Source organism: Dipodomys merriami, unplaced genomic scaffold (assembly GCF_024711535.1).
Source record: "Dipodomys merriami isolate MVZ:Mamm:240054 unplaced genomic scaffold, mDipMer1.0.p SCAF_806, whole genome shotgun sequence".
NCBI classification, from domain to species: Eukaryota; Metazoa; Chordata; class Mammalia; order Rodentia; family Heteromyidae; genus Dipodomys; species Dipodomys merriami.
Genome location: NW_027206409.1, coordinates 92,727 through 119,746, shown reverse-complemented (window position 1 = coordinate 119,746; position 27,020 = coordinate 92,727). Strand labels below are relative to the sequence as shown.

Sequence of the window (27,020 nt, the reverse complement as noted above, 5' to 3'; positions counted from 1 at the left end):
AACACTTGCAAGTATTATTTATTTTTATGTTATTATATATTATTATTTTATGTATCATAGATATTCAGGAGATCTGAATATCTGAATATTAAGATCTGAAGATTATGGTTCAAAGCCCACTCAGGCAGAAAGTTTTCTTAGATTCTTATCTCCAATAAACTGCTAAAGAAAAGCCAGACAAAATTGGCACTGAGGTTCAAGTGGTAGAGCAGTAGCCTTGAGCAAAAACAGTCTCAGGGACAGTGCCCAGGCCCAGAGCTAAAGCTTTAGTACAAACCAAACAACAAAAACGAAATAAAAACACACCTCAAACCTAGCTTTTTACTCATTGTATACAGACGTATGTAATTAAGGAAATTTCTTCCTGTGCTATGTATAGGTAGAAGAAAAAGGATGACACAATTATTCTCTTCATACCATGTTACACCAAAGTCTCAAAAAATTGCTCTTTTTCTAAATTTATAAATCAATAGTATCCATTTGTTAGCAACTCTTGCTAGATTTTTCACATTATCATGCTATACATGAATTAATGGAATTATCTATTAACTAAGTTTTAATTATACCTCACTTGAAAGAATATTCTAGGCAAATAGAATGCCAGAATCATTTGTGAATTTCTAAATTAAATCTTCTACTTGAAAACAATTTTGTAGTATCCTATAGAATATGAAATTACAAGCAAAAACTACTTATTTTAAATCTAAATTCTAATTTAGCCAGGTCTACAAAGTCCTACATGAGATGAACTTTGCTATTTCTCCACGCTTAAGCTTTTGTATTCCTTCATAATTTCTTTGTAATCCAACAGAATGATGCTTACTTTTTCAAATATTTGGTTGGGAATCATGAGCTATTTTCTATCGAGGAATGTTCTGTAATGAAGACAGCATTTAAAACACAGGTGAGGATTATGTATGAGTTGTATATAGGAAACTTGAATTCTCAAAACATAATGACATAATTAACCCAAACTTCCAACTTTGTATTCCTTTCTTGTTCTTTGGATTGTTTTATTGAGGCAAAATTATACTACCTGGTTGAGGGAAAGTATCGTTATATAATTCCACTCTCTAATCTCCTATCTTAATTTGAGTGCTAGAATCCCAGGTTTGTATCACATTGCTCTGCCATATTTTGTTGGTTTATTTAATCTAGAAACAGGCTAGCAATTCTGAATTTCTCCAATGATCTTATTCACTAGACTGACTGCTCAGACTGTTTATGTACAATTTTCAAAAACGTTCTAACATTTGACACAGGATATGAACATTTTCAGATGCACCTGCAGGGGTCTCTGTTTCATTCCTCCATGGATCTGATTCCTTTAATAATGATTACTTGATTTTCTTACTATCTCTGTTCCGTAACTTTGTAATATTCTCAAGCTTTTCTGGGAAAGTTCACTTGAGGGCTTTCTAATATTAAAAAATTATCACTTGTTCTAGTTTTACTCAGGACATATTTTCTATTACTTTCTAACTTTTCTACACATTCTGAGAGTTGTTTCATATATATGTGTTTGCACATATAAGTGCCTCTGTTTATGTGCATGCTTTTATGTATGTATGCCAAAACCTCAAGCTCTTATTCAACAGTCTTGCTCATAACTAGTATTCCATCACTTGAGCCATTTCTCCAATGCAACTTTTGGCTGGTTAATTATAGGTAGTGTCTCAAAGACTGTTCTGCCCAGGCTGGATGCAAACTGAACTTCCCAAACTCCTTTACATTCTTAGGTTTCATCTTTCCAAGAGTATCAGATTTTAAACTAGTTACATTTTTGTGAGTGTAAAGTCTAAGCTATAGCCCAGATTTTTAACTCAATAATACATATAAAGATAGATGAACATACACATTACACACCTTGAGTGTACACTGTTAGAAATGGGATCTTAAGAGGGGTGCCAATGACTCACGCCTATAATCCTGGCTACTCAGGAGGCTGAGATCTGAGGATTGCAGTTCAATCCAGCACAAGTAGGAAAGTTTCTGAAGAACTTATCTCCAATCAAGTGGTAGAATGCTAGCCTCGAGCTGAAGAGTAGAGGGAGAGTGCCCAGGCCCACAAACATCAAAAAAACAATAAAAGGAAAGAAAGGAAAAGAAAAAAAGAAATGTGATCTTATCCACCAATTCATTGCTAGTATAATTCCTGCTCTCTCAACATGGCATTATTTCCAGTTAATTCCATGCTCTTATATCCGAATTGCTTTGGAACTAGAATTATTCCTCCCTTCTACTTTTCACAAAATTCCATGATTAGCTGTCATGATTTAGAACTAGTAGAAGAAACAGAGTGGCCTCATCCTTCATATTCCACTTAGTAGTAATGCTTTCTCTATATCACACCCATAGATCTACCTACTGGCCTTGGCTTTATTATTTCAAAATTGTCTTATTTGCAGAGTCTTCTATTCTGTATTGAACCATTATACTTAAACATAGAACTTCTTTTTCTCCAATTATTCTTATTGTTTCTCCTACTGTTAACTTATGTATACTTGGGAAATAATGCAAAACACACACAAATAAATGTTTCTGAGACCTTCTTCCCACTCAAAATTTGTCTTAATTTACAGACCACTTAGGAAATTTGAACTTAAAGTACTCCAGGATAATGGTTTTTTCATGTTTTTTATTGTAAAAATGGTGTACAGAGGGGTTCAAAACTGACCCAAGGGAGAAAAATTTATGTGGCTTATCTCCAATTAGTTGGAAATACAGCTGTAGCTTTAGTGGTATAGTAGTAACCTTAAGCAAAAATGCTTAGGGTCAGTGCCCAGACCCAGAGTTCAAGTCCCAGAATCAGCCCCCAAAATTAAAATAAATAGAAGACAAAATAACTCCAGTTATGGCTCGTGATAGTATGCCTAGTTTGCATGAAATTCTGAATTTGATTGCCACCAGCAAGAAAAATACACAAACCAACAGAAGATGTTTCCAAGGAATCTCCAAGTCTTCTTTCACTTGGGTACTATAATATATAGTACATAACCAGTCAAATCTGACACTATGTACATGCCTTAGTGTGAATGTGTGTACATACATGCACAACCGCTCACCAGTGATTTGGCATTATCCTGCCCATGTAATTGTAACCCCTCTGTACAGTATGTTCACAAAATAAATTAAAAAAAGAAATGTCATGAACATGGGACTTGTGAGATCAAGAAATGTTCGTGTGTTCCATGGCACTGCCTGTCAGCAGAGGGACAGCGTTATCTGCTAGACTGCGCATGAGTGGGCTGGTGTAACTCAGGCACCCAGGTACATTGATCAGTAGAGCTAGGAAGCTGGGAGAAGCTTACAAACCCCGTGCCTTCACCCAGAGAAGTCCCTGTGAAGCTCAGACCCACATAAGAGTGCAAAAGGAGGGAACTCAGACAAGAATTTTACAGGGAAATGGAGGTTTCCAGCAGATACAATCTATTTCATTAGCAAGCTTGGATCCTCAGCACACACAGCCAAGGGGTTCAAGCCAACAAAGCCATAAACAAAGCCTTGCCACCTCCCTAGGCCCTTCTGTACACTCCAACTTGCCTTGATGTGAAGCCCATCACAGCCAGGAAGGTAGAACACACAGTTTAAACTCGTCCCTGCCTGTTCTCTAGAACACTGCTGTGAAAGCTATGGGACCTCTGTCATTTTAGTTGAGAATCCACACTGAACAAACCCTCATGCTTCCCCTTCCCCCAGCTCATGCCAACTCTTCTCCGGTATCTGAGCGATTCTGCCTCAGCAAGTCTGCACATATGCTGTATCAGGCTGCAGGAGATCATTTCACAGGAGAGGGAAGAAAAAACAGGCATAAATCTGAAAGTTCAGGTAGAATTCCAACCTAGTCCACAACCACCTCCAAACCATTCCCCTGTAGCAGATGGGTACCTCTGCCTGAATAGAAATGGCGAAAGTCATCGAGGAATTCATCTCATCCCTTGGTTGCAGTTTTTCCTGCTTTGTGGAGAACATGCTCAGAAATCCCTTGAACTCCCTGGAGTAGATGCCAATGTTATATATACACACTCAGAAAATAGTGCATGTAACTGCTCCGTGATCAGATTCTCTATGTAGAATCAAAGGCCAAGGGTCCTAGCGGTAGAAAGTGATGTGTGAGCAGGGTAAACTCATGCAGAATACATCTCTATTACTGGATGGTCATTGGTAAAGTTCAAGATGTAAGAAGCCTCTCAAAATGTCACCCTGACCTAAGCAGATGGTGACAACAGGAGCTGTATCCCCTCTTCAGATGTTGTCATGGTAGCTCACGCCAAGGACTGGCAGCAAAATGGTCTAGAAAAGCTGAGAGAAACAGTGGACACATTAGTGTTCAGAAACATATCCAATCATGTGACCTTCCACAAGGAAAGTGTTAGACTGAAGGACCAACTGCTTCTCTCTGTACCTACATTAGACACAGCACTCCGATTCACCCATTAGGATGATGATCAACTCATGTGATCGCTGCTAAGCTGAGAATATAAGAAGGGATGGGAGGCCCTATGTTCAGAGCTAAAGGTGCCCTTCATCACAGAAATTAAAGATGGCCCTGAAGGCACCTCCTCACACTCAGAGAATACACACTTATCTGATAACCTGAATGATTTTTCTCCTGTGCCCGTCTTCATTTAAACATGAAAAATGCCCTCAAAAATTAATCCATGGAAACCGTAATACCATAAAAAGCAGCTTTCCAACCCCAAGAATAACACTGCTCCCAACCTTCTCACATGCAGTCATTGAGCCAACCAGATGACATTGTTAATGGGACACTCAAATGTCTCTGCAAGTGTCCAGACAGAGGCCTGGCCTGCTCATAGACCACGTTGTTCCTGACCATACATAAAAAGTCCCAAGCTATCAGCCTGGGGCAGTCCCCTCTGGAGGCTCCAAGGTATCACAACTGGAAAATTCAGGGCAGTTGACAGCAGTCTACGTGCGTTCAGTCTGAAATGCCTACTTGAAAGACTCAGAACCATATGCTGAGTGCCTGAAAGGCTCAAACAACTGTCTCAGCAAAGATACCAAGGTGCCAGAGTGGATAACCCTTCATCCAGGACCAAGGTCAAACATCTCTAGATGAAATGCATATCCAAAAATATATCTTGGGCAGAAAAATTTTAAATGAATAACAGTCTCCAGGCTTTCTAAGATAATGACTGGTGAGAAATGATACCATGGAAGGAAAAGGGAGAAGGTCAGGTCCTCCTATATTTTACCTCATCTTGGTAAATGTCTAAGATGCCACACTTTGCCATCAACTTTTCCAAGAGCAGAGGACATGCCCACTCCCCCTGGGAGGAGTGGCGACTGGGCCTGGGACAAGTCTGTTGCATTTAATATGTAGTCTAAAGGGAGAGAGAGCCATCTCAGAGGAGACCTTCGTACAGATGTGGCTCACTGAGGACTCTCTAGATATCAGGGTCATATGCTCCCTCCTTCTCTGGGATCTGCCAGGTCTAGAGAGGAAGAAAACATTTCCTCAGTGCTGCTCTAGTCTCCTATATCAATCTTTGGGGTCACATTCAATAGTTCTATATTCCCAACTACCCGGGTGATGAAAGTAGAAGGATCATAATGTGAGGCCAATCCAGGCAATAATACAAGAACTCTTGATTCTTCTCCAGAACCAAACTCTCAGCCTTCCCAGAAATCCCTTTCCTCTCCCAAGGGTGGCTCAGGAGCTTCCATCATTGGGTTGTATCGTTACCCCCTCTCCACCAGGGCCCTCTCCAGCTGTGATGAACACCTGAAGATTGAGTTGCCTAGTTCAGAATCTCAGCAAGAGAACTCCACAGGGAGGCAGCACGTGGCAACAGAATCTTTCCCATTTTTATAGTCAAAAAGTAATTGGTACACAACAACATTAAGAGTCATTACCCTTACAAAAAGTTTTACAGGTTACTCTGGATCTGACTAAAACAATCAGGGTCAAGTATTCTCCATCTGGAACTGAGAGTGCCTTCAAGATAATGGTCTCTGAGGACAGAAATAACCAATATCTGCTTTAGCCACGCTTACAGCAGCACAGACTCATGAGGGGGGTAGAAAATCATGAGCAAACCTACCTACTAAGATAACACAGGACTTAAATCACTTCTGCCACCTTGACCTAGGCTCTCGCCTCTACTTTTTCCTGGATGCAGACACATCTTCTCCATCATTATCTACTTTCCATTCAAGTACCCCCTGTACTTCAGGAAAAAGGAAGTCATCTTTCCACCACCAACACCCCCCCCAGGCTGAGGAAGACCTCTCCCAGTCAGAAAATGAAAGCTAAGTTCCAGAACACTTGCTCATAGACATCTTTTGGATATCACACCACCTATTTCCACAGGCCTGCTAGAAGATTGTTAAAGTCAGAAGTGCTCACCACCTGTTCACCAATGATCACCCAAAGACGACCTCTTCTCCAAGAATAACTCAGTGTCATCTCTGCCAAGTGAAAACTGGAGTCATTCCACAGAAAAGCACAAAGCAGGGCAGACCTATGGCCATGCACTTTCAGCTCAATGAATAGTGGGCACTGCAGCCATCACCTGAGAGTACCACCCTAGCTCAATACGCAAGGAAGGACCCGGCACAAATGGCCCCATTAGAGGAAAACAGCCCAGCTGCCAGACTCAAGAAAAGAACTGGGCCCTAACTCCAAGCACGTCACAGAAAATTCAAAACTGGATTCCCACGCTCCTACTGGGCAGACCCAGCATCCCCACAATCTACCCCACAGCTGGTCCACGCTGGCCTACCTAGCCCAGGTCAGTGGGAATCCCAGTGGTATTACGGACACACTGACAGTTCAAAGAAGTAAACAGAGAGCCATCTTTAAAAGCACTAATATTTGGAAAATTTTCATCTGGCAGCTCTCAAACATGCTAGTCTCAGGACCTCTTAATACTCTTAAATTTTGAGAGCTCCCAAAGAGCTAATTAAAAAGGTAAGGTGGCTCAGTGGTAGAGTACTTGCCTTGCATACATGAGGTCCTGGGTTCGATTCCTCGGCACCACATAAGTAGAAAAAGCCAGAGGTGGCACTGTGGCTCAAGTGATAGAGCGCTAGCCTTGAGCTGAAGAGCTGAGGGACAGTGCCCAGACCCAGAGTTTAGGCCCCACAACTGACAAAAAAAAATGTTAGTAGAGCCAGGAACTGGTGGCTCTCACCAGTAATCCTAGCTACACACTCAGGAAACTGAGATCTATAGATTGCTATTAAAAGCTAGCTGGAGCAGGAAAGTCAATGAGATTCTTATCTCCAATAAACTACTCAGAAAACAAAACAAAACAAACAAACAAAAAAAACCAGAAGTACAACTATAACTCAAGTGGTAGACTACAGCTCAGGATCAATGCCTAAGTGCTGAATTCAAGCCCCAGGACTGGCACAAAAATAAATAAATTAAATAAAAAATAGGGGATACACATGCATTAGCATGTGCACGCACACACACACACACGAGAGAAACAGACAGATATGTTAAAAAGTAGAACTCAGCTAATGAGCAAAGCATCAGGTATTGAGTCCTAGTTTCACAACCCAAACAAAAGAAAATTTAGAACTCAAGTGCTTATGGTAGTTTTGTAAACTTAAGAACAAAAACACTGGGGATGGGAAGGTGGCTCAGTGGTAGAGTATCTTGTATGCATGAGGCCTTGAGTTCAATTACTGAGCACCACATAAGCAGAAAAAGTTGTAAGTGGTGCTGTGGCTCAAGTGGTAGGATACTAGCACTGAGCTAAAGAGCTGAGGGTCAGCACCCAAGCCCACAGTTTACTCCACACAACTCACCAAAAAGAAAAAAGAAAGAAAGAAAAGAAACACTACTTATTAATATACACTTATTGAAAAAAAACTGTATTTTCCAAAAAAGGTAAAATTTCAGCAGAATAGTCCCACTGTTTTACATCTTTAATAAATCTCTTCATCCTTTAGCCTAATGAAAGACACCTGTATTCTCTCATCTGCTTTTATACTGTCTGTTGGGTTATGTTGTTTCAAGTATATGCAGAAAATCTACCTTACAAAGTCACTTAGTTAGAAAAGGAAGAAGTATTTTAGTTGCCTTCTCAGATTATCAATAAAGCTAATGCTGGCATACTCCTTAATATTACACTAAAACTCAACTAGTGGTCATCTCTTAAAATTTAGTTGTAATGAGATACATAGCAATGAGCCTGAAGCTATACCATAAGATTTTCTGCTTGGATGTATTAAATTAAAATCAGTTAGTCTTTTCTTTTCTTTTGCCTGTACATGATTTGCTAACATCACACATTAAATAATGGGAAAATACTCACACTGAGTCACACAAATCTTCCAAATGCTGACCAACTGTCCTGAAATCAATGAATATAGCTGTTATTATCAACACAGATTTCATCAGCATAGTCTGTAAACAGCACTGGGAAGCTACAAAGCTCAACAGAGCAATAAATACATTCTACAAAATTGAAACTTAGTTTGAATGTGTATCACGACTCATACATCGTTGCTTTTCTCGTCGTAAAGGCTCATTTCATTCACTTTTAAGAAATGTTCATCAAATAAAATTCTAGTCTCTATGACCACTTGTATACTTCAGAGTGAAAATGTCATTCCATGGCAAAGTAAATAGTTCATTTAAACACTACAAATGGGCTAGGCACTGGTGGCTCATGCTTGTAATCCTAGCTACTCAGGAAATTAAGATCTAAGGATCATGGTTCAAAGCCAGCCCAGGCAGAAAAGTCTGTGAGATTCTTATCTCCAATGAACTACTCAGAAGAAGCCAGAAGTGGTGCAGTGGTTCAAGTGGTAGAGCACTACCCATGAGCAAAAAAGCTTAGGGCAACATCCAAGCCCTGAGTTCAAGTCCTAGGACCAGCTTAAAAAAAAAAGACAAAACTGAATTCATTGGATTCCACTTTCTTAAAATAGCCAATTAGCAGATAATATGTCTTAGAAATATATCTAATTAAATGTTAAAATAAAACAACCCTTAAGATTCATTTGTCCAGAAATTACATTTTATACTAACTGCCACATTACCTAATTACTATAAAAAATGAGCAGCTTCAACATTCATATTTTCTAAGAGATACAGGCTTTAAATTGTGGAGGCAGGGAGGGGGAAGATTGTCACTCATGTTTTAGGTACTACCACCTTTTCTGCCTCAATTCAAGATGGGATTAAGGATCCCACAAGTCACGAGGCACAGATGAAGTATCCAGAGATATAAAGAAACATTAGCCAAACTGAGGACAAACTCTGAAAAGAGCAATCTTTAACTGTAATCACTGGCAGGGGGGTATGAACAATATCAGTATGAGGGATGCTAAGAGGAGTCTGACAGGGAAAAAAAAAAGAAGACATAAGCAAGAGGCTGACGTGTCTGAACACCTAGATGGGGGAAAGTTGCAAAAAGAATTCTACATGAAAATTCTCACTGCAAAAAAGAGAGAGATGCAGGGTGCCAGTGGCTATCCTCGTCAGACTGCTACTCAGGCAACTGAGATCTCGGGATCACAGTTGGAAGCCAGCCTAGAAAGAAAACTCCATGAGACTCCTATCTCTAATCACAAAAAATACACTGGAAGTAGAGGTGTGGCTCAAGTCCTTAAAGGTCTAACTTTAAGCAAAGAAGGTCAGGGACAGCAAGCAGACCTTGAGTTCAAGCCCCAGGACCAGCACAGGCGTTGTGCGTGCACACACACAAACACACAAATTACTCTAGTAATAATAAATAATCTAGTAATAATATTAATAATAATAATAAATACCCTAGTAATAATAAATACTCTAGTAATAATAAATACATTGCATCTTCCCACTCTGATTCTGAATTTTCATATTACCTTTCTTCTCTTCTTCCTCTTCCTCATAAAATTCTGCTAGGGAAAATGCTTCTGAGTTGTTCTAATTCAAATATTAGAGCCTCTAATTCTTCTCCACTCAGAGAATTAAGGAAAGATTTCACCTGAATGAAAATAATAAAATATTGTGTAAATATTAATGAAAAAAATCTCATAAGGAGAAAAGACTGAAGAGCTCATGCCAGCACAGGGGTGTGTGTGTGTGTGTGTGTGTGTGTGTGTGTGTGTGTGTGTGTGTGTGTGTGTGTGTGTGTGTGTGTGTGTGTGTGTGTGTGTGTGTGTGTGTGTGTGTGTGTGTGTGTGTGTGTGTGTGTGTGTGTGTGTGTGTGTGTGTGTGTGTGTGTGTGTGTCTTGGTCCTAGGGCTTGAACTCAAGGCCTGGGGGCTTAGCTTTTGTGCTCAAGTCTAGCACTCCATTAGGGGTGTGTGTGTGTGTGTGTGTGTGTGTGTGTGTGTGTGTGTGTGTGTGTGTGTGTGTGTGTGTGTGTGTGTGTGTGTGTGTGTGTGTGTGTGTGTGTGTGTGTGTGTGTGTGTGTGTGTGTGTGTGTGTGTGTGTGTGTGTGTGTGTGTGTGTGTGTGTGTGTGTGTCTTGGTCCTAGGGCTTGAACTCAAGGCCTGGGGGCTTAGCTTTTGTGCTCAAGTCTAGCACTCCATTATTTGAACCACAGCACAACTTCCAGCTTTTTGGTGGTTAATTGGAGATAAAAGTCTCAAAGACACTCTTATCTGAGCTGGCTTCCCACCATAATCATCAGATTTCATTCTCCTAAATAGCTAGGATTGCAGTACCCAGTTCTTTTTTTTTTTTTTTTGCAGATCCTGGAGCTTGACCCAGGAGCTATCCCTGAGGCTCTTTGTTCTGAAGGATAGCGATATACACTTGGAGCTACAGCACTACTTCCAGCTTTCTGAGTTGTTTATCAAAAATAACCTGTCTGGTCTGGCTTTCAATTAACCTCAGATCTCAGCCTCCTGAGCTAGGATTAGAGCCAGAACTAATTTTTTTAATAACCGTAACACTAAAGGGTAGATATTATAGGAAAATAGACAGAATTTGTATTTCCAAAATTAATATAGGCCAAAAGATAAATGAAAATTATCAGTGCTTAAGCATGACTTCGAAGCCCAGGCAGGAAAAGCCATGAAACTCTTATCTCCAATAAACCACCAGAATAAATACTGAAAGTGTTGCTGTGGCTCAAGCGGTAAGTGCCTGCCTTGGGCTGAAGAGCTGAGGCACAGCACCCAGGGCCAGAGTATAAGCCCCAAGACCAACGAAGAAGAAGAAGAAGAAGAAGAAGAAGAAGAAGAAGAAGAAGAAGAAGAGGGAGAAGAAGGAGAAGAAGGAGAAGAAGGAGAAGAAGGAGAAGAAGGAGAAGGAGAAGAAGAAGAAGAAAAAGAAGAAGAAGGAGAAGGAGAAGGAGAAGAAGGAGAAGAGGAAGAAGAAGGAGAAGGAGGAGAAGGAGGAGAAGGAGAAGGAGGAGGAGGAGGAGGAGGAGGAGGAGGAGGAGGAGGAGGAGGAGGAGGAGGAGGAGGAGGAGGAGGAGGAGGAGGAGGAGGAGGAGGAGGAGGAGGAAGACAAGAAAGATTGGCTTAGATTATCAGAGGAGATGAACTAACAGGAAATTATATACAAATTAGCAGCTATAACAGGCTTTTTGACACCTAAAAACCCATGACACTGGAGAAAAAACAGAAAATGAAAGACTAAAGTGAAAGAAAAGGATATCTTATATTAAGACCTCTGTTCTATTTCTTTTTGCTTATGTGGTGCTGAGGAATCGAACCCAGGGCCTCAGGCATGCAAGGCAAGCGCTCTACCACTGAGCCACCTTCCCAGCCCTGTTCTTTTTCTATAATTTTAAGAGAAATAACATTTGACTTATTCACTATTTCTAACAATTAAACAGTAGGGGATATTTTTCTTCTATTATAATATTTCCAGCAACGCACATCTCCTTCAGAGACACATTTCGTTTTCCAAATATACAAAGTGAAAAGAAACCATGCAATGTTTTTTCTTTGAAGACTCTTTTCAGCTGGGAGTTTGGGATTGGAATTACCTTTATTTCACTTTCTTGGGAAAGCATCGCCAGAACTTCTAGATGTTCTTGAAGTTCATCAAAGGGTAGCTCACAATGAGTTTTCTTGTCTGTTTCCATGGCTACCTCATTGGAGGTCTTAGCTATTCTTTTTCCTTGGCCTCTTACTCTAAAACCTAAAAAGAGATGGAAGCATAGATGCAGCAAATAATAAGAGCTCAAGGGAAAGTTTTTAAGAGTGGAAAGAAGCAAAGCTAAGTTCCAGTATAAAGTACTACCCTTCATTCCTGGACAGCAAGTCAAATTCACTAAGGATCAGGAGCTGCAAAAAATAAAAAAGAAGCTAAACAAAATTTGATGTTAGACAGCAGCACCTAAGGAGCCACATGCATTTCCAAAAGTGGTTTCAACAATAACCTAATAAGTAATCTTGATAGCGCTCAGGATTTTGTACTGCACTGACAGAGGCAACTGCAGAAAGAAAAGAGCTGGCTGTTTGTCTAAGCATTAGACAAACCCATAAAAAAAATCCAGCCCATAAAAAATGCCTTAATTTTATAATGCATTGATAATTCTTTACAAGAAAACACACTAACAAAGTCCCAAGGTAACAAAGGGAAAAATTCAAATTAAAAAAAAAAAACACACAAACAACAGAAAACAGCAATCAAACCAGTAAAGGTAACAGTACCTGAGACAGTGCAGAATTCCGGTTCATCAAACCCTTAGTCATTTTAAATACAGGATCCCGTTCTGCTATTACATCCATTGTCTTCTTCCCAATGAATTCTAAGGCATCTAAACTCCCACTAATAATGTCCTTTCCCTAGATAGCAACATAAATGTCATTACTACTATACTGGGAAAATACATTTGCATATATTGTGGGGGGTTTGTAGCAGTCCAGGGACTTAAAACTCAGGGCCTAGGTGATGTCTATGAGCTTTTTTCCTCAAGGATAGTACTCTACCACTTGGGGAACAGCTCCACTTCCTACTTTGTTTGCTGGTTCATTAGAGAGAAGAGTCTTGCAGATGTTCCTGCCTGGGCTGTCTTTGAACCACAACCCCAGGTCTCAACTTCCTGAAGAGTTAGGTTTACAAGCATGAACCACCAGTGCCCAACCATTTATATGTTTCAATTCTTTAAGAGTGACTTACAATACTAAGTACTGGGAAGAATGTGGAACAGCAAGGGAAATAAATACACACCGCATGTGGAACCATAGTAGGTTCTCCTCTTTGGAAAACTGCTGGCCAGTATCTACTATGCTACATATGTGTAGTGGTTCATCAGAAGACAGCTTAATTATACAGTGCTTGCCTAGCATGCATGAATCCCTGAGAACAATTCCTCAGTACAACAGGAAATAGCACTGTGACTCAAGTGGTAGAGTGATAGCCTTGAGCAAAAGAAGCTCAGGGACAGTGCCTGGGCCCTGAGTTCAAGCCCCAGTATTGGCCAAAAAAAAGACATAAACAAAAATATTCAGAGCAGCCGTATTTGTGATAGCTACAACACGGAAACTATTTCAATGCTTAACAACTGTGGGATAAATAAAATATGACATAGTGACAAAATGGAATACCACATCCAAAATACAACATGGTCAAATAATACAAAAATGTTGTGGAAGAAGCTAGATACAAAATGTACTATAAGTATGTAAAGTATAAAAGCAAACAAAATTAATCTAAGATAAAAGTCAGGACTATAGTTATCTTCCTAGAAGGGGCATACTGTCTCTTAAAGATTCTGAACAATGCCGGGCGCTGGTGGCTCACGCCTGTAATCCTAGCTAATCAGGAGGCCGAGATCTGAGGATAGCGGTTCAAAGCCAGGCCGGGCAAGAAAGACCGTGAGATCCTATCTCCAATAAACCACCAGAAAACCGGAAGTGGCGCTGTAGCTCAAGTGGTAGAGCGCTTGCCTTGAGCTGAAGAGCTGAGGGACAAAGCCCAGGCCTAGAGTTCAAGCCCCACAACCGACAAAAAAAAAAAAAAAAAAAAAAAAAAAAAAAAAAAAAGATTCTGAACAAGTTCACATTATGAAAATTCACTGTTTTAATTTTCAGTATGAAAATTAAGAAAAAATATAAAGCATAAAGCTAAAGTATAACCAAATATTGTAGTGTAGTGCATGCCTATAATGCCAATACTCTAGAGACTAAGGTATGAGTATTGTGAGTCTGAGGCGAGCCTAAGCTACATTCATATCCAGTCAAGGATGCTTGGGCTACAGAGTGAAAAGAATAAAAAGAGAATCCAAAGACACAGTGTATGCCTATAATCACAGCTGCTTACAAAGTAGACGCAGAATTGTAGTCCAAAGCCAGCACAAGCAAAACCTATGATCAGAACCAAAAACAAACTAGCTATTTCTGCTTTCTAGTTGCCATCGTATGATTGATTCTGCTTTGCCATGCCCTCCCTGCCATTTTGAACTGACATCACTGAGAATATAGAGCAAAATAATGACTACTCCCTGTAGATAGATAGATAGATAGATAGATAGATAAATAGATAGATAGATAGATAGATAGATAGATAGATAGATAGATAGATAGATAGATAGATAGATAGACAGACAGACAGACAGATAGACAGATAGATAGACAGGTAAATAGGTAGATAGATAGAGGCATGCAGAAGAAAGGACTAAGGATGTGGCTCAAGTGGTACTTCATATTGCCAAAAGAAAGAAAGAAAGGTTCCAATAGCCAGGCAATGGTGGTCTGCTGACTCGTGCCTGCAATCTTAGCTTCTCAGCTAACTCTGAAGACTGAGAGCTGAAGATCATATTCGAAGCCACCCAGACAGGAAAGTCCATGAGATTCTTATTTTCAAATGACTTCTCAAAAAATTTAGGAAATAGTGCTGTGGCTCAAGTGGTAGAGTGCTAGCCTTAAGTACAGAATGGGTCAGGGACAACACTCAAATCTTGAGTTCAAGCCCCAGGACTGGCAAAAGAAAAAAAAATATTGATCTGCACATAGTAAACATTTTTCTAAACAAGGGGAAACTATAGTCAGAGACAGATCAATGGTTGGCAAATGCTGTGAACAGACAGAAAGGTGTGGCTACAAACTGGCATGAAGGAACTCCCTCAGATAATGAAAATATTCTTATATCTCAGTGAGCCATACAAATACAGAAAATATTCTGTATCTGTGCATCACAATATACTGTGATTATACAGTATTAACATAACCATTATTTCTCAACACAAAGGCATATTGCAGAAAAAAAGTTTTACTGTATGAAAATTATAGCTCAACTTTGTCCTAAAAGACTATGCTGATTCTTAGTATGGGAATCAATATACATTACAAAGATGAGTATGTTTCAAGAATAATTAGTTCTGTTTACCTTTAAAAATCTTATACTAGATCAACTAGTACACCAAGTAATTTAACTATATTATATCAAACACTCTATTATGGAGAGAACTTTTGCTTTCAAGTTCTACACTTGCCTTCCTATACAGCAACTAGAAAACCAGACAAAATAGAAGAAAGAACTATTTTTAGATACTACACAAAAGACAAAAAAAAAAAAAAAACACTTTGGTCCAGGAGAAAAGAGAAACAAAGTCAACGCCACAGCTGGGCTTTCTGCCTAGAGAAAAGTTCCAAACCCCAACACACAGAGGAGAACCTACAGACAACAGAACACTCACAGGCAATGTAAGTCAGGGATAAAGTCTGGCATCAAGGAAGGCTGAAGCAGCTACTACTTTAAAGTCAAAAAACTTCAGAGGATGCAGCTATATAAGTAAAATGTTCCAAGAATCTACAGATGTGTTGATTTGTATGTATCTGAGTAATACACTGTTCAAACACTAGGTAACATCACACAGTTGGGAGAAGAACTAGCATAAGTAGTAAGCAACACAATCCCCATAGCTCAAGCTATGCTGAAACATCTGGTTTTTTAAACAACCAAAGTGAACAGATTTCACTGAAAACCTGAGGAATAAGAGTGAATTCAGAGGAATCAGGGCGCAGCAGTAAAGATAAACTAGTCCTTAAGATTGAAGGCTAAAAGACATACAATGGAAGAAACAAAGCTTCTTCAACCACTGGTGTTGGGAAAAGTGGGCAGCCACATGCAGAAGACTAAAAGTGGACCCCAGCCTACCACCATGCACCAACATCAACTCAAAATGGATTAAAGATCTTAACATTAAACCTGAATCTCTGAAACTACTGCAGGACAGAGTAGGAGAGACACTTGAACTTATAGGCACAAGAAGAAACTTCCTGAACAGAGTCCCAGAGTCACAAAAAATTGGGAGAGTGACTCGACAAATGGAACTACCTTAAAATAAAAAGCTTCTGCACAGCTAAAGCTATCGCAACCAAGCTAAAAAGACAACCAACTAATTTGGAAAAATATTTACCAGCAATATATCAAACAAGGGGTTAATATCCAGTATATACAGGGAACTCAAGAAACTAATCCCAGGGGAAGGGGAAAAACAAGTCGTTTAAATGAGGATACAGGAGGACCGGTCGCAACAATGAGAAGTACAAATTGTTATGTCAAAAAAGAACTTTACAACTTTGGGGGGGGCGGGGAGGATTAGGTGAGGGGGCCAGGGGGGAGGATGGGAAGGGATGGGTAGGGGAAACAAAGGAGGAGGCTACAATGCTTGATAAGAAATGTACTCATTATCTTGCCCATGTAATTGTAACCCCTCTGTACAGTATTTTCACAATAAAAAATAAATTAAAAAAAAAAGAAACTAATCCCTCCCAAACCTAACAAACCAATTACTAAATGGGCAAGGGAATTAAAGAGAGACTTCTCAGATGAAGAGATAAAAATGGCAAAGAAACACATGAGGGAATGTTCACCATCCCTGGTGGTGAAGGAAATGCAAATAAAGACAACCATGAGATACCACCTTACCCCAGTCAGAATGTCCCATATCCACAAATCAGCCAATGACAAATGCTGGAGGGGACGTGGAGAAAGAGGAACCTTATTACACTGCTGGTGGGAATGTACACTTATACAACCACTTTGGAAAGCAGTCTGGAGGGTCCTCAGAAAGCTAAAGATTGACCTCCCTTAAGACCCAGTCATACCACTTCTAGGCATCTATCCTGAACAACAGGAACCAGTATACAAGGACACATGCACCTCCAGTTTATTGCAGCACTGTTCACAATAGCTAGGATATGGAAACAAACCAGATGCCCCACCACAGATGAATGGATCCAAAAATTGTGGTATCTATACACAATGGCATATTATGTAGCCATTAGAAATGACAAAATAATGGAGCTAGAAGAAATCATGTTGAGCGAGGTAAGCCAAAAGCAAAGAGACAAATGGTGTATGGTCTCCCTGATAAGTGGATGTTAAATCCAAAATGTTAGGTGATACAACAAAATTAACAAGACTTAAGAAACAAAGAACTTCCACTCATCTGGGCAAACCACTACTAAATAACTCCATGCTGCTGATCACATGTATGGTATATATGTGTACACCAGAGGAGAACCAGGAAGATGACACAGAACTAGAGGGAATCAGGGGAAAACATACAACAGCGGGACCCATCAGCTGCACAGGACATTGACCAAAATGAACTAAGCAACTTAATGACAGCTATGTGAGGGAGGGAACAAATGGGAAAGAGGGAACAGCTGATACTATGCAAAACAAAAGAAATGTACATACCACCCAATGCGGAAGAAATAACTGTATCACAAAGCTCATAGAACTCATAAATGTTATACCGTAATAGACGATTTGTTCCAGGAAAGTTAGAGTGTGTTTGTGACTTTAACAGCATCACTATCCCACAATACTCTGAAATTGGGGAAATTATGTAATCAATCACAATAAAAAAATAAAAATTAAAAAAAAAGATTGAAGGCCACACTAGACTCCCTCTAAACAAGCCTAACAGAGAAGGAAATGTTGACACTGTCCAAAAAGAAATGTACTCACACCTGTAATCCTAGCTACTCAGGAAGCTGAGATCTGAGGATTGTGCTTCAATGCCAGTCTGTGAGACTCTTATCTCCAATAAACCATCAGAAAACTAGAAGTGGCATTGTGGCTCAAGTAGTAGAGCATTAACTAGCCTTGAGCTCTAGAGGTGAGAGGCAGCGCCCAGGCCCAGAGTTCATGTCCATGACTGATAAAAAAGAAATGAACTCTTTACCCAACTTATATAACTGTAACCAGTATCTTTTAGTAACAGTTAAAAAGTTTTTAAGTATGAATCTGAATTGGGAAAGCAGGACAGGGTCACTGGTGACTCATGCCTATGGTCCTAGCTACTCTGGGCTGAGATCTAAAGATCACAATGGAAAGCCACCAGGGCAGAAGAGTCTGTGAGACTTTCATCTCCGTTTATTTATCCCGCAAAAACCAGAGGCAGGGTTCAAGTGCCAGCTGTGGAGGAGGGAGACAAGGTAGACTGTGAAGACGGAATTCAAGCTTTAGTGCCAGAACATACACATTAAAAAAGAAAGAGGCCGGGCACTGGTAGCTGACAACCATAATCCTAGCTACTCAGCCTTGAGCAAAAAGGTCAGGAACAGCACCCAGGCCCTGACTTCAAGCTCCAGGAACATCACACACACACACACACACACACACACACACACACACACACACACACGCACACACACACACACACACAGACACACAGACACACAGACACACACAGACACACAGACACACACACACACACACACACACACACACACACACACACACACACACACACACACACACACACACACACACACACACACACACACACACACACAGCAGAAGACAACATCCTTAAAGGAACATGACAAAATTGCAAAAAAGATACCAAGTGATTTCATTGGTATGTTTTATCTCAAACTTCTAAAAAAAACCCATCTCCGGTATACTTTCCTTCACAGTGAAATTAATGCTTAGAAATTTTAGATGGGAAAGACGTTAGGATGAAAAAGCCACCCATTCTATTCTGGTACACTTAATATTCAACTAAAATCTAAGTCCATAAAACTTCCACTGAGTAGTGGGAGTTCTCTACTCATGAGACACAAGTAAACACAACCTAAATTCTGTTCTCCATGCTAGTCTTCAAAGGTATAAAAAAAGGTGTATTCTCCCTATCTCCTTTCCTTAGATTTTCATATTCATGATCCATTAACTCTCTAACTTTTTAAGACATTAATACTAGCCACTCTTCCCAGGGTTCTCCATGATTTTTATTCCCCTTCTAAAACATGGCTCTGAATGACAAATATCCTTCAAGTCTTATGAAATCACTGCTGTTTACTATCCAAACATACTTCTAACTCCTGTTTTCCTTGCCCACTAAAAGCAATTCCTGATAAAAATTTCTGAAAATGCCAACACTTTAATCTTCCAACATCTCAAAGCATCAGAGTTAGATATTAAACCATTCTAGCTGCTGGGAGCATGAGGAGAAATGAAACTTCCTGTCTCTGTAACTCCTGAATTTGAGCTTATCTGTTTGAGAATACCATACCTGCACTCACAGCATGATCTGACAACAATTACAAAATCATAAAGAACCCAACAAATAAAAGTGAAGATACCAGGCCCCTACATTCGCCAAAATAACATGCAATACTCTATTTGTAGAGTTCTTCAGGGAGAAAAATAAATTCATTTTTAAACACATAGTGTGTTAGTCACAGACAAAGTAGCCTCACTTATGCAAGCATCATTAAGAACAGTGCCTCATATATGGAGTAATTTGCCATGTCCCATGAAGTTATCTCTCCATTCTACTGACCCATGCACTATGGACCCAAAAGTAGGTCAATCCAATTCTCTCTTAGGTATTCACAAGTAGTGATAGTGGAACCTATTAGTATCTGATAGGTGTGTATGCCAAGACGCAATATAACTCTGAAGATGGAGAAAGACAGGTAGAATAAATCTCCTTCCAGAGAAAAATGATAGAGATGAGCACAGAGTATTAAATGAGAAACAATAAGGGCTATGAGAGATGAAGAAAACAAACTGGTCTTCAAAATTTTTCCATATGGATTAGAAGTGCAGGTTTCCTTTTGATAAATACAAACTTTCAAGACTAAACCTTGGCACAGGCCAAATTTTTCTTAAAAGAGACCCAGAAACACAACAAATCAAAGAAAGATTGGACAAATGGGATTGCATGAAATTGCAGAGCTTCTTGCATGGCAAAGGACATAGTTAGCAAGATCAATAGAAAGCCCATGGATGGGGAGAAGTACTTCACTAGCCATACAACAGACAAGGGTCTCATATCTAAAATATACCTGGAACTCAAAAAATCAAATCCTCCAAAAACAAATCCTCAAAGAAACAACTACCCAATAAATAAGTGGGTTAAAGACTTAAAGAGAAACTTCTCTGAAGAGGAAATAAGAATGGCCAATAGACACATCAAGAAATGCTCAACCACCCTAGCCATAAAAAAATGGCAAATCAAAACAACATTGAGATACCACCTCACCCCAGTTAGAATGGCTAGAATCAAGAACTCTAATAACAACAGATGCTCGAGGGGATATGTACAGAACCCTACTGCATTGTTAGTGGGAGTGTAAACTTGTTCAACCACTTTGGAAAGTAGTATAGAGGTTCCTCAAAAGACTACATAGAGCTCCCCTATTACCCAGCAATCCTATTTTTGGACATATACCCAAATGATCACAAACAAGACCATCCTAAAGCTATCAGCACAACTATGTTTACTGCAGCATTATTTACCATAGCTAAGATATGGAACCAACTCAGATGCCCCTCAGTAGATCAAGAAAATGCCAAAAAGAAAATAGAAAAAAGGCTAGAATGTACCTCAGCTCAATGGCAAAACCTTGTCTAGCTAGTGCAACAACCTGGGTTCAATGCCCAGTTATCAAAAAACAAAAGGCAGAAAAACAATCAAACAAACAAAGAACAAAAGGCAAAAAAATAGCCTTAAATGAACAAAAATACTTTTTGGTCCTGACAGATTTAAATTCACCTAGCCCTGGTTGCCAAACAAAGTGCTAAGCAATTCTTATATTCAACATATATGACAATGTAATTTTAATACGTAGAAGTCCTTGAAATTACTTCAGAGGCAGAGTAGAGGGATATCAGCAGTTCCAAGACACAGATCTCTAACTGGCAGCTGGATTCACAAGACAACACACCACACCTGTAGAATGTCCCCATGTCCTTAGTATCAAAATTGCACAAGCTAGCTACTGAATCCAAAGTATCCTAGGACTTAATGTTTCCATATATAGACCTCCAGCATGTTTGACTTCGGCTGAAATCTCACTGGGACTAGGGATCCCAAGGGAAGTCTCTGCCTTTTCCATGATATTTGAAGTATCTTGTCCTAGAGAAAAATCAAAATGTGTTGCTCTTCATTAAACAAACTAAACAAACTAAATTTCAAAAATGTAATATCAAAGTCCATGTGTCTAAAATCATGATAGCTATAAGACAGTTTATTTTTAACAATTAGGGTTATTAATCCTTGGAAATATCTCCTTAGTATAACATTTTTTATACAAAAACTCTGATACAACATCACTAAAGAACAGACACTTATAGCAATTCCTAGACTTCATTCTAATACGAAAATGCTAACAATTCTACATGCGATGTCTATCATCTATCTTATGATCACTTGTCTTCAAACAATAAATCCCTTGAACAAATGTAGAAGGAGATTTATTAACAAAGTCCCTTGTAACAATGTAAACAAACACAGACAGTCATGAAATGACTGATGATCTTACACACAGTTGCTAATGTAGCTGAGCCTGAGGAGAGCGAGGACTTGATCCAGGTGCCCCAATATCCCCATCTGGCCTGGGATATATCTTTGGAAAGTTTCCTACTGTCCCAGTAAATGAGCGGGGGAGGGAAGACACAAGAAAGTATGAAAGGGCTGGGAAGGTGGCTCAGTGGTAGAGCGCTTGCCTTGCATGCCTGAGGCCCTGGGTTCGATTCCTCAGCACCACATAAGCAAAAAGGAAAAAACCGGAAGTGGCGCTGTGGCTCAAGTGGTAGACCGCTAGCCTTGAGCTGAAGAGCTGAGGGACAGCGCCCAGGCCCAAGAGTTCAGGCCCCACGACCGGACCCCCAAAAAAAAAAAAAAAAAAAAAAAGAAATAAAGTATGAAAAATTAGAGAGCAATAGTATAATATACGTAAGTTATCTAATTATTAGCCAAAGTATGGGGAACCAAATAATATTTGCTTAATGCACTGCTTGACTGACAGACACTTGCATGTTTTCATCATGTAGGCACCATGCAGCAAAGGTAATTACTGCTGATGGCATTTATAGAACTGAAAAACTATTATTTATGGTTGTAAAAATAAGTAAAGAAGTTCAATCCTAAATTAGCATTGAGCTCGAGTCTCTTAACCCCAACTTCTTTTTCCTTGTACCAGGGCCTCACACGTTTGGTTTGCTTGCTCGTGACTGGCACTCTACCAATTGAGCCATACCTCTAGTGTAGCATTTTGCTGAAATTTGGAAATTGAATCTGCATTTCATCTGGACCTAAGCATCCTCAGGAGCTAGGATTACTGGTGTGAGCCAGGGGTACCAGGTTAACCCCAATATTTTTAAATCCCAATATTTTATAGAGATTCTAGCTGGGCACCAGAGGCTCACACCTGTTTTCCTAGCTACTCAGGAGGCTGAGTATCTGAGATCTGAAGATCACAGTTCAAAGCCAGCCCAGGCAGGAAAGTTCATGAGACTCTTATCTCCAATAAACCATTAGAAAACCGGAAGTGGTGCTGTGGTTCAAGTGGTAGAGTGCTCACCTTAAGTTGAAGAGCACAGGGACAGCGCCCAAGCCCAGAGCTCAAAGCCCCATGACCCACAAAAAAATAGAGATTCTAGTCAGTGGCTGTCTGTAATACCTGAAAAGGGAGAACTTCTGCAGTCTCAGGGTTCCTGGAAGACCCAACATCTGGTCTTTTCAACTGGGCACTACAGCTTCCATTAACTTTCTTGATTGGCATGTTGGTCAACAGATTCATTAGTCTTCACAGACTCAGAATTCTCCACTGACTCCCAGTTTCCATCTTCATTTATCACTGGAGTCTCAAGGATCATCTTTATCAGAAAGCCCAAGGGAAAAAAGTGATTGAGGTCAGCTTTTTTAGTATACATTATTTGTCTAAATCTTTTGACACTTTCACAGAGTCACAGGCAGGAACATTAGTAAATTAATACAGACAAGATCCCACAGATCTTCCCCCACGTTCTCCTAATAACAGCTTCCATAACTGAAGCATAATTCATTGTGGCAGAATCCACCAATCTTCAGATTTCAACAGATTTCAACTGAAACTCTTTCACTTCAAGAAGTATAGATGAAATTACATAGCATGCCACTTGTTAAGAATTTTTTACACAGCATTTAAGTCCCTCCAGACCAACTTCTATTGTATTAAGACTTTTTTTATTGTTTCTGAATAGTCCATGGTATAAATGTACTTTGGGACTATCACAGAAATAAGATGATTCAGAAACCTTATGTATAGGTGTTTATGGGAACCAAAGCGTTCTCTTGGGCTACTCAGTTTAGTTTTAAATGTTACTGTTAGGCTGGGCATGTGCCTTAGCAGTAGAAAGTTTGCCTAGCATGCATGAAGCCCTGTGTTTGATTCCTCAGTAACATATGAACAGAAACTGGCACTGTGGGTCAAGTGGTAGAGCGCTAGACTTGAGCAAAAAAGCTCAGGGATAGTGCCATGTCACTGAGCTCAATCCACAGTACTGTCTCAAAACAAGGTATTATTCTATTCTTTTCCCAAGTAAACTATCACTTCATTTTCCTAGTGGCAATGTATGAATAATCAAGTTCCCCTGAATTCTGATCAACCTTGTGTTGTCACTATTTTGATTGAACCATTCAAATAGGTATGTAGTGGTACCTCACTGAGCCTTTTAAATTGCATTCCTCTAACGGCTGGGACAAAGGCATCCTTTTATGTGCTTATTTGCTGAATATATATTCTTCAGTGAAACATTTATTTGTATCTTTTGGTCATTATCCAATCATTCTGGTTTGGCTTTTATCATTATGTACTACAGAGACTTGAGAACACTGTTTATTGGAGATTTAATTCCTCTACTATATGGCTTGCAAATATTTCACGCTAGTTTATAGTTTATCTTTTTCCTGTCTTCCTAGAGTCTTTCCCTGAGCAAGTTTTTCATTGTGAGGAGGTTCATTAGCTATTTCCCCTTTTACTGACTATCCTTTAAAATCTTTAGTAATCACTTCCTACTAAAACTCTTCCAGAGATTTAATCTATCCAAAAATATTTCTGTCAGAACAGTTTTTTAGGGTTTTGTTTCCTATTTATAGTGGTGGCCCTAGGGAACAAAAGATGTCCCTAATCCTTTTGCTTTTGTTTTTTAGATAGCGTTTCCCAATTTGTCTAGGCAAGCCTCAGACCATGAATTTCTTACCTCTGCCTCTCAAGTACCTGAGATTACAGGCATACACTACCATGCTTGCTATCTCTGAAACACTAACTTTTTGTTTGGTCTGCTCTTAAACCTTAATCCTCCTATCTCCTTCTCTGGAGTGTCTAGGATTATAAGTATAAAACACTATTCTGGGCCTTTTGCTATTATTAAAAATATTCATCATAAATATACCAAAATTCTGTTAGTATTGGAACATTTGATGTGACAAAAGAGATGACGATTGACTTATATTTTACACTTACTTTTTTTTTTACAGTGCTAGTGATAGAACTTAAGACCCCACACATACCAGGGAAGAGCTCCACCATTTGGCTATATCCATTGAATTCCTACTTTAACATTTTTTTTGCCAGTCCTGGAACTGGAACTCAAGGCCTAGGCACTGTCCTGGAGCTTTGTTTGTTCAAGGCTAGCACTCTAACCCTTGAGAGACAGCCTCACTTCTAGATTTTTCTGTGTATGTGGTATTGAGGAACTGAACAACGGGCCTCATGCATGGTAGGCAAGCACTATTACTAAACCACATTCCCTGCACCTCAGATCAACTTTTAAGCAACAATTCAATTACCCAATCTAATTCCTTCCAGAAGAAGAGAAGGAGAATCAAATACCATGAGAGAATAAATGTATTTCCTCCTCTTTCCTTCACTCTTCTCTTGTGCTCTCTCTCTTTCTCTTTCACCCTCCTTCACCCATACACACAGGTATGTATAAACTATTTTGTAGAGAGATGGATTACATGTAGGAAAGAGCCAATATATGACAACAAATGTTTCAAACAGATTTTAAAAACTTATTAACAACTAAGGCAGAAAGACCAGCACACTACTATAATTAAGATACATACCAAAAATGCTAACAGAAAGGAAAACACCCATTTGAATCAGGAGACATGATTCATACACAAAGAACCAAACACAAGTCTAGAGCTTGGAGTGTCAAATCTAGCCTAGAGATGTTTTTAATTTATCTATATAGTGCCTAAACTTTTAAATGAGTTCCATGTTTAAAAACCAGTCTTCATACAAAAGTGCAAGTGTCCAATTTCCCTTGAAAACTGAAAGATCTAGCAACAAAGGCTATATAGTGACTGGTTAATAACTACTTCATGCCAAATAGCTACTGGTCCTTTTAGGCAATGCTCCTGTACCTCAAAATTGGCACTTGAATTCAATTCACTCATTTATGTTAACTTGATTAGCCCCATAGTCATCTGCAAATACCTGCCATTGAGACATACATCAGACAGTGACAGGTGAAAACGCCAGAGAGAGTGTTCAAAGGTATAAAAACAATCCATGAGAAAGCTCAAAGGTATACATGATACCAGTTGCCTGGAGCCATTAAAATACCGGGGAGAAAAAGAATCACGAGGCATGAAATCAGAAGGCAACTTTAAGATACCTTGGAGCTAAGCTGTAGAGGGTGTGTGTGTGTGTGTGTGTGTGTGTGTGTGTGTGTGTGTGTGTGTGTGTGTGTGTGTGTGTGTGTGTGTGTGTGTGTGTGTGTGTGTGTGTGTGTGTGTGTGTGTGTGTGTGTGTGTGTGTGTGTGTGTGTGTGTGTGTGTGTGTGTGTGTGTGTGTGTGTGTGTGTGTGTGTGTGTGTGTGTGTGTTGTATTCTATGTGTAATGCATGCACTATATGTAATACATACAAAATATATCATTGTAGAAATGTAATTCATTTAACTTCATATGATATTAAGACATACTCTGAAACAGGAAACAATGGAAATCTCTATACTTTGGTCAACACCATCTAAATTTGAATCTACATGATTAAAAATCATTTAGAGGGGCTGGCCAGGTGGCTCAGTGGTACAGTACTTGCCTTGCATGCATGAGGCCCTGGGTTCAATTCCTCAGTACCACGTAAGCAGAAAAGGCCCGAAGTGGCACTGTGGTTCAAGTGGTAGAGTGCTAGCCCTAAGCTGAAGAGTTGAGGGACAGCACCCAAGACCAGAGTTCAGGCCCCAGAACCAACCAAAAAAGAAAATAAAAGATCATCTAGAATGTGTTAGGATGGAAGACAAAGAGTTTATATTGTTTATACTGTTAATATTATTAGTAGAAGGAATGTAGATACTCTACTCTCAATAAATTCATCATCTCGCAGCAAACATAAATAAATAACAGGTAGGTGAAAGTGCAATTGCATTATTTAATGGTTTCCTAAGTTTTCTGGGTACTTTATGATGAATTGGAAAAGAGAAATATGCCAGTAAATTAAGAAAAAATAAGCCAAAGGGATTCATATTTTTAAGGAACCAAAATGCATATGCTTTGTGTCTCTCACTCCTACCATCAGGCTGCCTTTTCCCTCCTTTACCCTTCTCAGCAATCAAGGCTTACCAGCACCTTGCTCCTGCCGACCTCAACTTGGGGAATACCATGCACCCAGGCAGCACATAGCCACTGCTGATGCCTATTAAAGCTAACTCACTTTGTGAATGTCAGTTTGGAAGGAAACTATCTTGCAGAAAAGCTTATAGGCAAATCTCCAACATCAGGCTAGGTTCTCAAACAGAACTTGAGGCACTTCACAAGCTGGGCCATTTAGAGATGAGGCAGAAGATCTTGCTGGAATACCAACCTGGCCCATGTCCATCTCAACCAAAGCATCTGGTTCCCATCTGTTTC

At 39.6% G+C, this 27,020-nt stretch overlaps 1 protein-coding gene across 3 annotated transcripts in view; it reads right to left on the bottom strand.

Annotated features, from left to right (window-relative positions):
* The window catches only part of LOC138819646 (protein Noxp20-like), a 155,120-nt gene that overhangs the window by 111,537 nt on the left and 16,563 nt on the right, over nt 1-27,020 (bottom strand). For 2 of the 3 annotated variants that reach the window (XM_070011125.1, XM_070011127.1), the window contains exons 3-8: nt 22,800-22,995; nt 12,582-12,716; nt 12,169-12,212; nt 11,912-12,066; nt 9,832-9,953; nt 8,295-8,333 (exon numbers count right to left, since the gene is read on the bottom strand). The exons of the other annotated variant lie outside the window; for it this stretch is intronic. In XM_070011125.1, coding sequence (XP_069867226.1) covers nt 22,882-22,995 — 114 coding nt within the window. In that variant the 3' untranslated portion in view covers nt 8,295-8,333; nt 9,832-9,953; nt 11,912-12,066; ... (1 more) ...; nt 12,582-12,716; nt 22,800-22,881. The remainder of the gene's footprint in view (nt 1-8,294; nt 8,334-9,831; nt 9,954-11,911; nt 12,067-12,168; nt 12,213-12,581; nt 12,717-22,799; nt 22,996-27,020) is intronic. 3 annotated transcript variants of the gene reach the window in all.